The sequence below is a fragment of the Alosa pseudoharengus genome, unplaced genomic scaffold (genome assembly GCF_046254945.1).
Source record: "Alosa pseudoharengus isolate Yale_2024_CS ecotype anadromous, Long Island Sound unplaced genomic scaffold, YU_APseudo_1.1 YU_APseudo_1.1_scf_13, whole genome shotgun sequence".
Classification (NCBI taxonomy): domain Eukaryota; kingdom Metazoa; phylum Chordata; class Actinopteri; order Clupeiformes; family Clupeidae; genus Alosa; species Alosa pseudoharengus.
The window spans coordinates 6488554-6507200 of NW_027468598.1; the positions used below are offsets into that span (position 1 = coordinate 6488554).

The 18647-nt window shown below is 41.6% G+C and overlaps 1 protein-coding gene across 1 annotated transcript in view; it reads left to right on the forward strand.

Moving 5' to 3' along the window:
- LOC143121066 (nitric oxide synthase, inducible-like) overlaps nt 1-18647 on the forward strand; it is a 63830-nt gene that overhangs the window by 17819 nt on the left and 27364 nt on the right. Inside the window, exons 7-8 of the mRNA XM_076281462.1 lie at nt 10554-10695; nt 10858-10997. Coding sequence (XP_076137577.1) covers nt 10554-10695; nt 10858-10997 — 282 coding nt within the window. The remainder of the gene's footprint in view (nt 1-10553; nt 10696-10857; nt 10998-18647) is intronic.

Below are 18647 nucleotides of genomic sequence, written 5' to 3' on the forward strand. Positions count from 1 at the left end.
ACACGATTCTATCCCCCACACATTTTGTCAGATTAAAATGAAAGTAAAATATGGAAATAAACGCTCCCGTAAAGAGTTGGAACCGTATCTATAACGCACACACAGACACAAATAGGTCTGTTGATTTGATTGAACGGTCATCCAGGCAATCACATCAAGTTAGCCAGTGAAGAACCAGAGCCGCTCTGATCAAATTCAAAGTGTGCGTCTTTCAAGGCTGTGCTGCTGCTTGGGTCTGCATTATAACGTCTGCAGTGAGCAGATTTCAGGTAGAATTGAAATGATAATTGTTACCACATTATGCTAGTTTAGTAAACCAAAATTCACTGACTGACAGTTTTTGTCACAATGTAGAAATGCAGGGAGTCAAAGTGAAAGCGGGGGTGCGCGCACCAAGGCACTTGTTTTTTCTGCAGAAAGACCTTGGCTACTGTTCTCAGAGCATTATGCTTTCTCTGTCTATGATCTGCAGCCTTTCTCAAACTATGGGCCTTCACAACAATTAACCTACTGGTCCACGAAGCCGCGAAATTAAGTTATGCCCGGTGCTTAAAGTCTGATCATTTACAGCAAGATTGTATGGAACCGCGCAGACTGAAAAAAAAATAAACTAGGCTAAGTTTCCCCAATCAGAAATACTTATTAATTTGGTGTCATCAACTATATAGACATAGCCCAGTCAGCACACATACGTCTCCAAGACGCTTGGAAAAGATCTGAACAGCTTAATTACATCGCCATTTAGAACGTCTTATTTGACCTGATCTTTACAAACGTAGGCGGCATTTCACTGTCAATGTGTGTAGTGCTACATCTACTGGAGATCGCATTCCATTTAGAACATCTTATTTTGATCTTATACGGCGCCGTCAAGACACAAATTTTGAGTTCTACATCTGAGAAGTAATATTTCCAGCATGAACTCAAATAGAACGCTTATGAGCGCTCATGCAATGTGTGCGTCCCTGCAGCAAGTGAAACTGGAGGTTATGTGGGCTAGAAGCAACAATAGCTTAAACAACAATGTGGCTTCCTGTAACTATCAATGGAAAAAACATAGAAACTGCTAATCATAATCTTTAAATTGACATTAATTAAGCTGGCTATATGCAACACAATTTATTTATATCCCCTTTACATATGATTGGGTAGACTTCAAACGTTTTTGAATTTGAGCTTAGAGTTCTGTCACTATTCTGTGTCCTTTACATTTATTTAATAGGTATTAGTGATACCTCGAAATTAGGCTGTTGTCTGTTAGGCAATTTATTGTAGCCTGCTAACCCATATGCACAAAAAATTATTTCTGAAATTATTTCTTGATTTATAACATGAGATATGTCTCCATGTAGGGTAGTGTCAAATAGTGAAGTGATAGCAGGTAGATCATGTAGGCCTACATGTCACATGAGCCACGCATAGGCGCTGCTTCTTCTGTCCCTCCCAAACTGCATTAAAATGGTGTTTTTAGCAATCAGAATCTCAATTTTTTTCGGGGGAGAGTTCACATTCGGAGTGGTTTTGTTATCAAACACTGGGTACATTGTTCGAAAAGGTTGTTCTCCGGTTTCTTAATCAGTCAAGGGTGTGTACTGACATCTGTTTATGACTACACACATTCTGCACTCGCCTATTATTTGAACTCAAAGGTAAAGTGAAATTTATCCTCACAGGATAAATAGCCTTAGGATTTTTATTCAGTCATTCAAACATTATTGGGGTAAGGGTTGCTTAGTTTAGTGCAGGGTTCCCACGGGTCATGGAATTTCTGGAATATCATGGAATTTTAGAAAGACATGGAAAGTGTGTGTGTATATCTGGTTATTAGTTTTACTGCTTGCTTGAGTAGCCCAACTGTGTTTATTCACTGGTGGTGTTGGTGTGTGGTCAGTAGGTGGCACTCTTCCCTCTGACCAAAAAGATCAATCCCAATGCCCCAGTGCAGCGACGGGGACACTGTACTGTAGGAGATGTCGTCCTTCAGATGAGACATTGAACCGAGGTCCTGACTCACTGGTTATTATGACCGCTGCGCAGCGAAGCGGCGGTCCTATAGGTTTAGTCAGATTTTTTTTCGCATGGCCAATTTTCCATCCCCCGTAGCCCCACATGGATACCATGGAACCATCATTTTTGGTTTTGATCTGTAGCCCCCCCGCTGGACTGGACCCCCCGAAAGGAGGGTAGGGCAGACACAGTTTTCTGTGAATATCTCGAGAATCGTAGGGTTTAGGAGGACCACCTTTTTTTTTGTATGTTGATCTTAAGGGGCCATGTCAACCCATTCCATAACCACTCATTTCATGTATAGCGCCACCCAGTTAACTCATTGAGTGCCAAAATGCGTTGAGTGCCAAAAACGTAATATTACGTTTTTAGCTTTTTTTTTAAATTACGAAACTAGACACTCTAACCCACCTTATATGTAATTTTGGGAACTCTGTGATGAATGGAAATGAAATATATGACGATCGTGAAACTCATGAAAACGCACAATCTGGACATTTTATCATAACTCGCGGTTGCCGCTTTGGGTCGAATCAGTGACGCATGCACGTCAGGTCAAAACCAGGCCATTTTCGTGGGTCTATCACTAGGTGGCAGTCTCGCCAGGTCTCGCTGATCACTTCCCGGAAAGTTCACACAAGTAAGTAACAGGCAACATTTCATATTTCGTGAAAGACGTTATATGTCCATTTCTAGAAAAAAAACAGCGATTTTGATGAAAACTAGCGACTGTTTAGCTTGGGATTTCTCAGGAACAGAGGCGTGTAGAAATACACGGTTTGCACCCACTGAGAGCTTAAAGTCTCACCTTTTAATCAAGCTATTGTATGTGTTCATCAACAATGGTCTAGATTGCTGGCACTCTAGGACAAAGCTCCTGAAAACAGCTTGGCATTCAATGAGTTAAAAACAAAAAAGTAAAAATGAGGTGTTGTAATCACAGGTATCTGTGACCTAACATGGTCAAAACTGCATGAAATTGGAAGTGTAGGATCATTATGACACCCTCTGAATGCAGGCCAAGTTTTGTGGAATTCCGTTCATGGGGGGGCCACACAATAAATTAATTTATGTTACTGTACACCAACCTGTACACCAACTGGCCTGTAGGTGGCCGGACACAGTTTTCTGTAAATATCTCGAGAACCGTATGGCCTAGGAGGACCACCTTTTTTTTGTATGTTGGTCTTAAGGGGCCATGTCAACCCATCCCATTACCTCTTATTTCATGTATAGCGCCACCTAGTTAAAAATTAAAAAGCAAAAAATTAGGTGTTTTATTCACAATATGAGGGCAGCCATGGCCTACTAGTGTTGTCACGATACCAAAATTATGACTTCGATACGATACCTGCCATAAATATCACGATGCTCGATACTAAAACGATACTACGGCGAAATCCTAAGATATCTGGAGAAGAAAGGACTCATACCTCCTCCAAGTGTATTGAGTCATTTGTGTTGAATTTGGTGCACTTTTGTAGTGTGTAGGTCAATTCTGGGTTCTAAACTTCCTACATAATTATTATTTTTTTATAGTCAGTAAAATAGTAGGCCTACTTTGTGTGATTAAGTCCTTTATTGTTTGTTATAGTTCATTTACATTGTGTTGTGGCAATAAAGTAGCTTTAAATAGCCAAACTAGGCTAGATCAAGGTCAGTGTTAAAATTACTGCATGCAAATCACTGAATGCTATGCAGAGGGGCCTAATCTTCAGGCCATCTGATGTACAGTATAGGCTACCCTAGGCCTTCCCGTGTTCATGGGATTTCTTTGACAGTTGCAAAGGGGAAAATGTGAGGATAGTCTTCTTTGTGCCCAGTGTACAAGTACGACGTTCCAACCACTCAGGTCTTCGTCAGATAGGCCTACACCATTACCTGTTGCAATATATCTGTGTGCATTCCTACTTTACATCTATTTCTTTGATAAAATGATTTGCTACCACGTACTGTAACAATAAGCCGCTATTATTATTAGGACTCAACACGCTTTGGTGGTGTTATGCTGTGGGCTTTAATTAGCGCATTTCGGGTAGCCTATCCTACATCTGGGCAATAATTATTGAACAAATTGCAGTCTACATGCCATGACAAATATTACCAGTAGTAGGCTGCTACTGACCGAACATGAAATAGATCGTTTACAAGTTATGGTAATGTTATTCTGGCGTGAACATTGCGCTTTCATCGCGTTAGCACCCTTGATTACAGCTCGTTATGTCTCGTCAAAATGATTACAGCTCTGTCTCGTCAAAATTAATTGATGAAGGAAGGTTCGCTTTATCCCAGAGAACCATACTCGTTTCACTTAGGCTAGACTAAAACATAAGAGAAGAACTTGGCACTAACCATGTAGTGTTTTCTATAGCATATTCGTTAACCTGTCGTTCTTTGAACTCTTTAAAAATGTTGGGATATATCTGCGAGGTGTTTAGCCAAGTTCCATGCGTAGCCTACTGCTTTTAAATGACTTTGTGTACCTGATGGCTTGCCTTCATGCGATGTATCCGAAATAGAAATAGCACACCTTTTGTTTTATCCACAAGGCCTAGAACTGTCGGCAAAGAACTATGTTGACGTTGGCTGCGCACTCACTCACTCAGAGCTGCCTGCTTGACACGCCCACTTGCCTAGATGCGTGCAAGGAGCAGTGGGAGCAGCAGTTGACACAGACACAGAACGTTATTATTTTAATAAAGTATCGATTCTAAAAACGTCTGAAATCGTATCGTTTTTTGCGTGAAGGCATCGCGATACCTTTTTAGTATCGATACACCGTGCAACACTATGGCCTACTGGTTAGCACTTCGGACTTGTAACCGGAGAGTTGCCGACCAGAACCCCGACCAGTAGGCCATGGCTGAAGTGCCCTTGAGCAAGGCACCTAACCCCCCACTGCTCCACGAGCGCCGCTGTTGTTGCAGGCAGCTCACTGCGCCGGGATTAGTGTGTGCTTCACCTCACTGTGTGTTCACTGTGTGCAATGTGTTTCACTAATTCACAGATTGGGATAAATGCAGAGACCAAATTTTCCTCACGGGATCAAAAGAGTATATATACTTCTATTTATCTCTGGCTGACATGGTCAAAACTGCACGAAATTGAAAGTGTAGGATCATTATGACACCCTCCGAATGCATGCCAAGTTTCGTGGACATGTTAACCCATTCCATATGCACACATGTGCATAAACAGATACTGTACACACGCACACACATACATTCACAGTAATCATACGTATGACACATACTCACACAGTAGACATATGTATGCATGCATGCACATGCACACACACAGGCACACACACAAGCACATGCACGCACACACACACACACACAACCACCCACCCACCCACCCACACATAAACATAAACATGTACACACACACATGCACACAATTCAAGAATTTCTCAGAATTATGAACAGGCAAGATGGGGGTGGGGTTGTATAAAATGTATTTTACATGTGAAATCTATGAACTAATCATGTTTTGGTACTTGTTGTCTAGCAGATACCAGTGAGAATTGAGTGTGCATAATGCAATTCAGTCAGACAGTTAGAATCATATATGCCTTTCAGTGTGACTTATTTTTGTGGAAACAATGTGCTGGACTGATCGGCGGTCATATTTTGTACCGCTCTGCGGTACATCTAGTTAAAGATCCCACTTATTGCAAAGAGTAGGGGATTCACTGGTGTCCGGGCTAAATTTACCATCCTGGTTCATTCAATCTGGCCCCATAATCATCCCCCACTGTAATTGGCTCATTCACTCCCTCACTCTCCACCTCAAGCTGGTGTGTGGTGAGCGTTCTGGCGCATAATGTGAGTGTTGAGAAAAGCGCTATATAAATGTAACGTGTTGTTGTTGTTATTCAATACCTATTAATTCATCTCCCCCTCTAAAAAAGTAAAAGATTATTGAACGCTTCGCAGGTTCTCTGAACTCATTGGTCGGTATATTGTACTATTCATTATATAGTAAGTCATGGAAATTCAGGTTTTTTGTCAGGGAAAGTCAGGGGAAAGTCATGGAATTTTACATTTGACTTAGAGTGGGAACCCTGTTAGTGGAATCCCTGTGTTCTATACATGGTCTCGCATGCAAGCAGATTCCTTTAAATGCGCGGCTGATACCTATGCGCTGTTTGAAGTTGTGCTGCTTGCGGTTAATGGGAATGACAGATGTCACTCTCATTGGTTGAAATGATGTTACGCTCAAAACACACCCATGACTGATTAAGAAACAGAAGAACAACCTTTTTGAACAATGCGCCCAATGTTTGATAACAAAACCATGCAGAATATTGAACTGGACACATACAAAATGTATTTCAGCTTTTCGCCACTGACCATGCATTTTAGATCGTCGAAATAGGGCCCAAAGTTTCTGATCCTGCGCGGTGCTATGTGAAAGGCTAGAGGCGAGAAACCCAACATGTGCTTATTTTCCAGATATATTTAAGCAACGTGATCGTGGGATTGGTCATGGATATTCCCACGGCTGTTGCCTGCGCCACTCGGCCTCCGGCCTCGTGGCTACGGCCGAACAACACCCGTGGTCCCACTCTCACTCGTGCTATATTGCTTTTATACAACAATTCTACCACAAACTAAATAATCTGAAAACACCCCATTATTGTTTAATTTTTTTAATTTCGACATTGTTCTTACGCATCAAAAAATAGTTCCCTTTTCAAAAGACAGCGTCTTGGTTACTAGGTAACCAACATTCCAGATCCCTCGTTACGGGTCTTTGTGGTTTTTCGTGTCTTCGTTGAAAAGAAATGTTGAAAGTCAGGCTGAAATCACATTCATATCTAGCTTTGCTGCATGCATGTTACAAGGACGCTGGGCCATGTCATGTAAGGGACATGGTACTGCAAAAAACATCCGACATTTTCTCACCGCTCGCTGTGCTGTGGTGGCAACTTTGTGTTACCTATCAAGCTATTGGCATGGACTAGGCCTACTATCAGGCTGTCTGTAACATTACAGTTCATATTGGTAATGTGATGATAACCGTAGGCAGTTAACTAAAGTCTTTTTAGTTTTCACCATTAGGTGGTCAGGATGGTTAGCGGGCTTCTACTCTTAGCAGGGTCACCTGCGGTGTCAACCGCCAGCTATGGAGACCCATAATGGGGAAATGTAACTAGGCTACATAGGCTACTCGGGCTCTGTTGTAATGACCGGTTTCCACTACCTCCTGGATTGTTGACTAAAGCCTACGTTTTTGTGCACACAATTTAATTTCTTCGAGCACACGTTTTAATTATTCGTGGGTGCGTTTTAGTAGATCGAGATCTCGAATATACGTATAAAGTGTCAAGACAATATTGAGTGCACGTTTTACAAATTGTGGCCACGTTTAAGTAGATTGTGTACACAATGTTCTATAACCATGTTCACTAAATTGTGCTCTGGTTTTAATAAATGGTGCCTTCGTTTTAGTAAATCGTGCGCTCATTTTAGTAAATAGTGCACTCGTTTAATAAATTGTGCCCTCGTTTTACTATGCTTAAAATGAGAGCTCAATTTAGTAAAATGAGCGCACACTATAGTAAAACGAGAGCACAGTATAGTAAATTGTGCACACGATTTAGTAAACCGAGCGCACAATTTAGTAAAACAAGCGTACGATTTAGTAAAACGAGTGAACAATATAGTAAAACGAGAGCACAATTTAGTAAAACGAGCGCACAATGTAGTAAAACGAGCGCACATTCTCTCAACATGCAAAGCATTTTGCGATGACACCTCTAGGGCTCCGTACAGAACCACTCAACTTTATTAATTTATGGTGAATAAATGTTACGGTACAGATCCACTAGCACTTCACTTCATTTTGTCGTGTCACATTCCATTCTAGTCATATGGGTGACGTCAAGCGACTTTAACGCGCCCGCAAAGCATTCCAGGAAGGCAGCGCTGCATTTGAAAATATGTTGCGTGTCAAAAAGCTGGGCGAAGCCCATCTTTATGCAAATGAATCCGTTGAAAGCGAGGCGACTCTCCAATGAAAGGACAAGGTTGTAGGTCCTTTGTTCTACCACAACGGTGCCTGTGAAACTTTGGTTCTGCTTACAAGAAAAATAATGTTTTAACGATCTCTTCCACGACCACCTAGTAGTCCATAAAACAAACGAAACTAGGATTTGGATGAATATATTGACTGTTGGTGTTTCTGGTGAGGATTTGAGATTGCATTGAGTAGTTTAAATAAAATAAGATTTCAAAATGGCTTGCATAGTTTGTTTAGGCTATTAATGTGTTGTATACTGTTAAGTACATGCCTAAAATTGTGGTCCATTTGTGGAAAAACACTTAAGATATGTTAAAACGAACTGAATATGAGCTGGTAATTGACATTTTAAACAAAACGCCCACACACGACTGAACGAGGGGAGGCAGCGTGACCCCATGCGTATGTCGTGTCGTGCAAGTGGATCGGTACCGTTACACCAGTGTTTCTTAACTGGTGGGTCGGGACCCAAAAGTGGGTCGCGGAACCATTCTGGGTGGGTCGTGGACCTTGTGGGTAAAAAAATAAATAAATCACCAATTTTAAGTGCTACTTTGTCAGATCTACAGTACTATCTTAATATCCTGAAGACTTCACAAATGTAATGCCAAACATCAGCATGTTCTAAACAAGTAGTAGTTCTAAACTTTGCGTGTCTTACCATGTAGCTCACCTTATCTGTTGGCTTGAACACTAAAAAAAAAAATATGGGATATGAACATGGGAAATTGTGGGTCCCAAAGCCAGACCAGTTAAGAACCACTGCGTTACACTACTGTGCACAGCCCCTATGCTTTTCTGACGTGACGATGCTAGTACGTTAGCGGTTAGCTAACTAGGCTAACGTTAGTTATCTACAAGTCTCCTCCAAGTGACAATCATATTATACACAATGCTGGCAATGATGAGAACAATTAGCATCCTCGTTTATCTTACTTACATTGAGTTGACTGTGTGGCTTAATCCTTAGTTATGGTTTGCTAAGGAGTAACCCATTGCTTAAAATAGTGGGGAGCTGGGATATGAGAACATTGTGTCGAATCTTCGCATTGTATCGCGGAGTGATTTATTATTAGCTGTGCAAAGTCTGAGTTGAAATGTCCAGGGATATTCCAACTCATGGAACGTCTCTCGGCCAATCAGAAACAAATAAATAGTTCCATAGAACCCAATTGTTGTATAATGAATGACATCTTTTGCATTACTTATCCAAACAACGTCAAACTTGGCACTGTACTTACTCATGCCCGTAGCAAGACAGCTGCCACGTTTGAAATCAATTGGAGGAACGGTTCGAGAAATATGCGAATAACAGACAGACAAACAGACAAACAAATAAACAGACAGATGTTACTGTAATTTATGGATAGGTATCAACTTTTTATTTAGACAGTAAAGCTGGTTTCGTTTCCTTTTGAGTGATCATAGATTATCGCAGTTAAATGTGACATTTGTAGCCTAAAGTGATATTCACTTAACCTGACCCTAGCCAGATGAATTTCGCTCCGCCTAGCCACTCATCCATCTGGAACCGATCCATTGAAGTGTTGCTTCAGAAGGCTGGGCCTAATCAAAAAATGCTTGCATATGATTGAATAAGCCACTTGTCCGTCATCTATTGACGTGCTACTTCAACCACTCACATCGAAGCCAACCCGTGACTCTAATAACAGTGTCACAGTCGCTTCTACGCTATGTCACATCTATGAAACTCCCGCCCTGCGTCCTGACTGGCTGAACCATAAAGTCTGTTGCAGAAATCACTCTCAATGGAAGAGGTCCCAGATGGATGTGAGTGAAGCTAGGCGGAGCTAAGCGGAACGAAATTCATCTGGCTAGGGTCAGGTTAATATTCACTGGGGCCTGGCCATAATGTATTTAAAGGAACCGTATGTAAGATTGTGGCCAAAACTGGTACTACAATCACTTTCAAACTACTATAGAGCGGTGTATCCCCTCCCCCTCCCCTCTGACTGGCAGAGCTGGCAACCCAGATGCCGAAACACTACTGACTTTGTGATTAGTAGATAGGTGGAGGGTGGCGCATCAGGCCAAAACACAACATGACAACATCAACATCAGTTGAGGGCTGCAACTTCACTTTTTAAATGACAATATCCTGGCTGGACTGTTGTCAGAGATATAAGTATTTGAAATGAATATGATTTCTTAATGTCTAGTGACATATCAGGGCCATTTTATGATTAATTGAAATACATTTCTTACATACGGTTCCTTTAATTGTTTTTGAACATGTAAAGACGTGTGTCCATAAATTGCATACTGTCATGAAAAAGTAAGATGTAGGCTACCTACTGAAACTATTGATGTGCACTGAAGTCATGACCTGCATTGACTTAGTTATTAGATAAGAGTTTTAGATCTTATGTTTAGGATGTTATGTTTTTAGGGTTATGATTATGATTTTTATGGTTAAGAGTTAGTAGGCTAGGGCAGGCAACTTCATAAAAGATTTTTGTCTTGACATGCACTCAATATGTTCCATGCTCTCGTTGTAGGTCTGCAATCACAATTTTCCCGCAGAGAACTGATGGGAAGCATGACTTTCGTGTGTGGAATACGCAGCTTATAAAATATGCTGGGTATCAGATGCCTGATGGAACCATAAGAGGAGACCCTGGCAGTCTGGACTTTACAGAGGTGAATATGTGCACAGAAATACACAATTTTAGAGACGTGTGAATTTAGTTGTGCCAATGTCAGTGTACAGACACTGAACGGATATTTTGCCTCACTTTGTCAGCCAAAAAATAGTAGGCTAATAGTCTTCAGTAATCAAATAAGTAACCAAGTGTTTTACAGATTTGTATTCATCTTGGGTGGACTCCAAAATATGGTACCTTTGATGTGCTGCCACTGGTCTTGCAGGCCAATGGTGAAGACCCAGAGGTCTTTGAGATTCCTCCAGAGTTAATTTTGGAGGTTTCCATGGAGCATCCACAGTAGGTTCCACTGTGTTTATTTCCTTATGGTTATCATGTCTTTATGTTGATTTTGATGACATGGTTTAATATTGCAACATTGTATTACTACAGTAGGTTGTGGAGCTTAAACAATTTATTATTGAGGCTACCCATTCCATTGATAAAACCTGGCAAGCTTAAGACATGGTGCTTAGTTTGGGCTCTTGCCACCCATCAGATGCCTTTGTCTGTGTATGAAATTGCTGTTTCAGAGGAGAAATTCGAGAGAATTGTTAACAATGTAGTTAGAAAATGGATTGGGGCGCCACATTGTCTAAGGTTTACACTGGCAGACCTTGATGCAGTTCTGATTTTCTGTCTTTATGCAATTTTTTTGGACTGCCTGTTTACATCTATGTTTCAGAGTGTTCCATATCAGATAGCTATGTTTACATGGTTCACTAATTTGTAACACAACTTGAGACAATCCGCATGCACATTTTGGCCACCGAAATGAAAGCAAACAAACACAGCAAATGCACAAAATAAGCTTGCATTAGGATATTTCGGTGGCTAGTTGTTTACTTTTGTTTCTAAAGAAATCCGCAAAATAGGCTATCATTTTCATTTTAATTACACCATTCTGCCAGTTATACACAGTGTTGCCACAGTTACCTTGAAAAAGCAATCTGATTACGGATTACTGATTACTCCTTTAAAAAGTAACTTAGTTACTTTACTGATTACTTGATTTTAAAAGTAACTAATTTAGATTACAAGTTACTTTATTAGTTACTTTCAGCAGCTGCCAACAACACCCCCACCGCCTCAACCTAAAAATTATAACCGGTTTTGCCAATACTCACTATACTGAAAGTGCATTTTAACAGTAATGTCAGCAATGTATAGCAGACATCCCATAACCTACAGTACGAAAAAATACCCCTAGAGTCAGCGAGAGCAGGCCTGAAAATTCATCAAGGGAAAAAGAAGTGCTTGGTAGAGGGAACACAGGGTCCCCGCATTGATAGCTATTTCTTAAGAAGTGCATCAAGTCAGTCGGTTGAAGTTCAGAAAGAGAGGCCAGTCAGCCAAGGAGGGAGAAGATTAATGGTCATAGGGCTGGGGTTAGATGGCCAGGCGCAGCAGAATGTAGAATGTGGGAAGATGTTAATAGTGATTTGGTCAGTATCCTCGGTCAGCTCAAGGGGACAGCTGAAAGCAAATTAGAGAAAATGGGAGACATTATTTATAGCTATGGTAAGGAAAGATTTGGGACTATTGAGATAAGGACAAAACGGCAACATGAGGTAGTCAAATCTAGGCGCCAGCAAGAGATAGATAAACTTATCAAGGAGAGGAGGCAGCTTAAGAAGCAGTGGAGAAAAGCTACAGATGATGAGAAGGAAGGTATTGACTGTCTACAGGCAGATGTGAGGGAGCTGTTGGTAGTGTTAAGAAGAGCTGAAAATATTAGGAAAAATAGGAAGAAGAAATCACGAGCTCGACTAGCATTCTATAAAGACCCATTTAAGTTTGTTAAGTCTTTATTCGTAAGAGTGGTAGTCTTTTGGAACCTAAGCAGAAGCTTGAGGAGTATTTAGAGGGAGTGCACAAAGATAGGGAGAGGTTCAGGGAGATGGTACTTCCTGCTGATATCCCACCTATTGGTGAATTAAGTAGCCAATGCGACGATAGTCCACCAAGGTGGAAAGAGGTGCAAGAAGTAATAAAACGTGCAAGGGCCTCTTCAGCCCCGGGGCCTAATGGAGTGCCCTACCGGTTGTATAAGAGTGCATCAGATGTTTTAAGATTTCTATGGCAATTAATGAAGATAGTTTGGAAAAAGCAGAGTATTCCCAAGGCTTGGCGGAGGGCTGGGGGAATATTTATTCCCAAAGAAAAGGACGCAGTGGAGATTAATCAATTTAGGCCAATTAGTCTACTGAATGTTGAAGGGAAGGTTTTCTTCAGTGTGGTGGCACGGAGACTGACAAATTACCTTGAAAGGAATAAACTAATTGATACCACGGTGCAAAAAGCTGGAATTCCTGGCTTCTCCGGGTGCTTAGAGCATACCAGCATGATTTGGCACCAAATTCAATTAGCAAAGCGTGAGAAGAGAGACCTGCACGTTGTGTTCTTGGATTTGGCTAATGCTTTTGGGTCTGTGCCGCATAGTCTGTTGTGGGAGGCCTTTGATTATTTCAGAATCCCAGGTAGCATTAAAAGCCTAGTAAAAGCATACTTTCTGGATATTCAATTATGTTTTACTACAGCTGATTACACCACAGGGTGGCAACAACTTGAGATGGGAATCATGGCCGGATGTACCATCTCCCCACTTGCTTTTACAATGGCAATGGCGGTCATCATTAGGTCCTCAAAATGGGTAGTGGGTGGGGAGAAGTTGCAGGGAGGGCCACGCCTCCCCCCGATTAGGGCTTTCATGGACGACATGACAACCTTGACGTCAACCGTTCCATGCACCAACAGGTTGCTGGATAAGTTAAATAGTAATCTGCAATGGGCCAGAATGAAGGTGAAGCCAAGTAAGTCTAGGAGTCTCTCAATTGTTAAAGGGAAGGTAATCGATAAGAAGTTTGCTATAAATAAGGAGGTGATTCCCACAGTTCTGGAGAAACCAGTGAAGAGTCTGGGAAGGTGGTATGATTCAAGCCTTAGTGATAAATCACAGGTTGAAGACTTGAGACAGGTCACTAGGCAAGGTATTGGAAAAATGGACAAGTCAGGGCTGCCAGGTAAGCTCAAGCTGTGGTGTTTGCAGTTTGGTTTGTTGCCTCGGCTAATGTGGTCATTGACAGTTTATGAAGTTCCTCTGTCAAAGGTAGAGAGGTTGGAAAAAATGATCAACTCCTTTGTCAGAAAATGGCTCGGAGTCCCACGCTGCTTAAGCAGTGTAGCCTTGTATGGGAAGGGTATTGTAGAGTTGCCAATATCTAGTCTGACAGAGGAATTTAAGTGTGCTAAGGCTAGATTGGAAATGACTCTTACTCAGTCCAAGGACCCAGTGGTGAGGAAAGTTGCACCCACAGTTAATGCAGGGAGGAAATGGAACCCAGAGCAGGCAGTTAAGCAAGCTCAGTATAAAGAGGAAAAAACGCCCCCAATCTAATCCTGGGTGCTGGACAAAACACTTACGATGAGAGAGAGGGGAAAAAAGTCCGCAACACCAGTATATGCTCCCAAGTTATAGTTTATTTACCGTGACGTTTCGGGCCAACTCAAGCCCTTCATCAGACGTGAGTCAACAATCCAAAGACACCCATATATGTACAATTAAGTAATCACATGATCACACAGTGGTGTTACACAGGCAAGTAATTACCCAATCACAGCAATAGCCAACACATGTTCAGTAATGCAGTGCATACATACATCCATACACATATCTACATTTTCCAGAAACCCCTACATACACTATATACAAAATTTACAGGAATCCAACAACTACAAAAACATGACCTCATTCTCTGTCCACAGGATACACAACGGTCAGATGTCAAAACAGACTGTGCAAAATAGTGCAAAATAGTGCAAAATGTGCAGATTGGCATCCATTGTCAAAATGTGCAAATTAGCATGTTGGCATTAAACTCATGTTCACTTATAGTAGCTGTCTATAGAATAAGCAAGTATACACAAACCACATATCACAAATCACCAGCTAGATGTCACACAAACAGTCTGTGCAAAATTGTGCAAATTGGCGTCTATCACCACATTGTGCAAATTAGCATCTCTCATCAGGACTCATCTCATGTTCACTTACAGTACATATCCATAAAAATGTGCAAAATGGCGACTCTTTATCACATTGTGCAAGTTAGCGTCTGTTATCAGAACTCATGTCACTGATAGTACATATCCATAGAACAAGCATGTCTCCACATCACATATGTCAAACAACAGCCAGCGGTAAGCATACATAAGCTAGATATCAAAAAACAGAGTCTTCCCATATCACAGTTCAATCGGATTCGCCGCATCTGTAGCAAAGACACTGATTATGAGTTGCAGGCCAGAGATTTAGAGCAGAGGTTTCATCAAAGACAATACAAGCGTGAGTGGGTGATTCGAGCCGGTCAGCGTTTCAAGGGGACTACACAAGCAGAAGTTTTACAGACAAAGAATAGAAACCAACCAGAACCTAGAATAAATTGTGTCATACAGTACTCGCCACTAGGACGTGCGTTCCAAGCAGTCATACAAAAACACTGGCACATTGTTGAGTCTGATCCCCCACTGGTTGCCTTTACCTCACCCCCTAGGGTGGTTTTTAAAAAACCACCCAACTTGAGGAACATGCTGGCCAGAGCACATCTCCCACCACAACAAGAACATTTCTTACGCAAAATACCCACTGGTAACTACAGGTGTGGCAATTGTAGTCAATGTAATTTCACTCACAAGAGAAAAAACCTTCAACCATCCTCACACCGGGAAGATCTACCACATAAAAGGCACTATAACGTGTACATCCATCAATGTCGTCTATATGCTCCGATGCCCATGCGGATTGGCTTATATAGGAAAAACCACTAGACCTCTGAAAAACGAGGATTTCTGAACATAGATCCAATATCCGCCTCCATGACATTAGAAGTCCAGTAGCACTTCATTTCACACAGGCCTCGCACAATGTCTCGTCCTTAAGATATACAGGAATTGAACTGATCAAACCACCCAGTCGGGGATGGGATGTTAATGCATTACTTCTTAAGAGGGAAGCATATTGGATATATACATTAGACACACTGTCACCACGCGGCCTCAATGAGGACTTCGATCTTAGGCCTTTCCTGTAGCTTGGGCCCCCTGTTGCACAGTCCTGACAAGAGATGCGAATTTGCACAATGTGATAATATATGCCATGCTGCACAACTTTGCACAGACTGTTTTTTGATATCTAGCTTATGTATGCTTACCGCTGGCTGTTGTTTGACATATGAGATGTGGAGACATGCTTGTTCTATGGATATGTACTATCAGTGAACATGAGATGAGTCCTGACAATAGACGCTAACTTGCACAATGTGATAAGTCGCCATTTTGCACATTTTTATGGATATGTACTGTAAGTGAACATGAGAAGTCCTGATGAGAGATGCCAATCTGCACATTTTGCACTATTTTGCACAGTCCGTTTTGACATCTGACCGTTGTGTATCCTGTGGACAGAGAATGAGGTCATGTTTTTGTAGTTGTTGGATTCCTGTAAATTTTGTATATAGTGTATGTAGGGGTTTCTGGAAAATGTAGATATGTGTATGGATGTATGTATGCACTGCATTACTGAACCTGTGTTGGCTATTGCTGTGATTGGGTAATTACTTGCCTGTGTAACACCACTGTGTGATCATGTGATCACTTAATTGTACATATATGGGTGTCTTTGGATTGTTGACTCACGTCTGATGAAGGGCTTGAGTTGGCCCGAAACGTCACGGTAAATAAACTAGTTAAGCAAGCTCAATCAGCATTGAAGCATAGGGATATAATGGGCCATGTGCAGCACGGGGGGGGGGGGGTGTAGGGGTGGGTGTAAGTAAACCCTTGTGGAGTAGTTTACTTCATTGAACTCACTGTTCCTTGGGAAGACAGAGTGGAAGTGGCCAATGAGCTGAAGAGAGCTAAATACACTGAAATAGCAGAGGAGGCAGCTAAGCGAGGTTGGAGTGCACGATTAAGGCCTATTGAAATCGGTGCACGTGGGTTTGTGGCCAGATCTGCTATTGGCTTGCTGTCTGAATTGGGCATTTGTGGTCGAAGTCTAAGGCAGGTGGTTAGTAACATGTTTTTAGCAGCAGAACGGGCAAGCGAATGGTTGTGGGTGAGAAGTTACCCTTCCTGGGGCGCAAGCTAAGGTAAGCTAACTGGCTCATTTATTTTGTGATGGACGGTGCCTAGGTTGATGGTACTTGGCTTTGTTTTTTATGGTTTATGGTTTGTCCGCATCAACGGGACGGGCCAACTTAGACCATGCCTAGGTTGGTTAAGGGTATTTGGATGTTTGTTGTTGTAATATGGTGGCAGCATGGGGCGTAAGCTAACTGGCTAATTTGTTTTGTGTTTGTGATGGGGCCTAAGCTAACTGGCTAAGCTAACTGGCTAATTTGTTTTGTGTTTGTGATGGGCTGTGCCTAGGTTGATGTTTGGTTGGCCAGGGTTTTTTTGGCTATGGTTCAGTCCACATCAACGGGACGGACCAACCTAGCCAACTTTGACCATGCCTGGGCTGGTTAAAGAGTATTTTGGGTATTGGATATTTCAATGTGGTAATATGGTGGCAGCATGGAGGGGAGTGTCTCCAGGACGCTGGTTTCACTGTTAAGCCTTCATGAGGTGTCGTGGGCCTAACTTAACGAAACATCGGTGAATGAGGGCGCCCACTTGATAACCCCAATGACATGCCGCATGCTATATACACTGCTGTTGGATGGGCCATTTGTATTGTGTTTGTGACCATTTGTTGGCGGATTTGTGGGTAGTGTGCTTTTTAAAGTTAAACTTGAGCAGGGGCTTCTGAATGTGTTTTTACCTTGGATTTTGGCACAAGGGATTTTAACATCTAATCCTGTGTATTAATGTAATGCTTAGATACTGAAATTCAGATGTTTGTTAAATAATGTCTAAGTACACCAAATAAGGAAGGCCTATTGATAGAAATTGTTATAGTAAAATATGTAGATTTGTTTGTAGATTTTTTTTTTTCATGTAGCCTTGGCAACTAGCCATCATGTATAGGCCTGAGTAGTATGCAAATGAAATTACACTTGTTAAACTCACCTCAACAAGTCTTTTGCAATCATTTAACCCGCCGTGAGCAATGCTTAAGTCGCTGTTACAAACAGTGCAGTGTGCAAGACTATCATTATATTTTAATCTTATGAGACAATTGGGTATACTTTTGTGTCTGATGTGAAATGGGTCTTAAATCTTCCTTTTTGAGGGGCACTGACGCTGCCATGACGCTAGCTAGACAGCACTTTGTCGCCAGCACAGTATGTACAATGTACCTTAATGTTGTCAGGTTTAGCTGACACAAACTCAAAGTAATGACTGATGAAATGTACATCTCTCTCTCCCTCCATTGTTGTTTACGTTTGTGTCGCTGTGTGGTTTTACACGTGAATTGTCCTACATGACATTAATCCCCAAGACAAGAAGAAAGCAAAGAATATATCTTTTTACTAAGGGAAATTACAAAAATAGTAATGCACAGTAACTTAGATAAGTAACTTTAATCTGATTACTGGTTTGTAAATAGTAGCGCGTTAGATTACTCGTTACCGAAAAAAGTGGTCATAATAGACTAACGCAAATAGCCCACTGTCATGCAGTTAATGGGATACTGTGCAGAGTTGGAAAGTTAGGTCAACTTACACACAGAGGAAATTGTTTCTCTGATGGTAAGGGACTGTACGATATTTACCGGGGGGGAGGGCCGGTCGTCAGTGGGGGGAGGGCCTAATAAAAAAATTTAAGCCTCAGGGGAAGGCCCAGGAGAATTTTTTTGGCCTGGGGGGAGGGCCGAGGAAAATTATTTTTTTCCTGATCCATGATATTTTTTTTCCCTTATCAATGATCCGTTTTCGATATTTTAAAAGGTTTGTAGGCCAAAACATGATTCACGTCTCTTTGACAGAGTGGGCGAGTCCAAAAAGT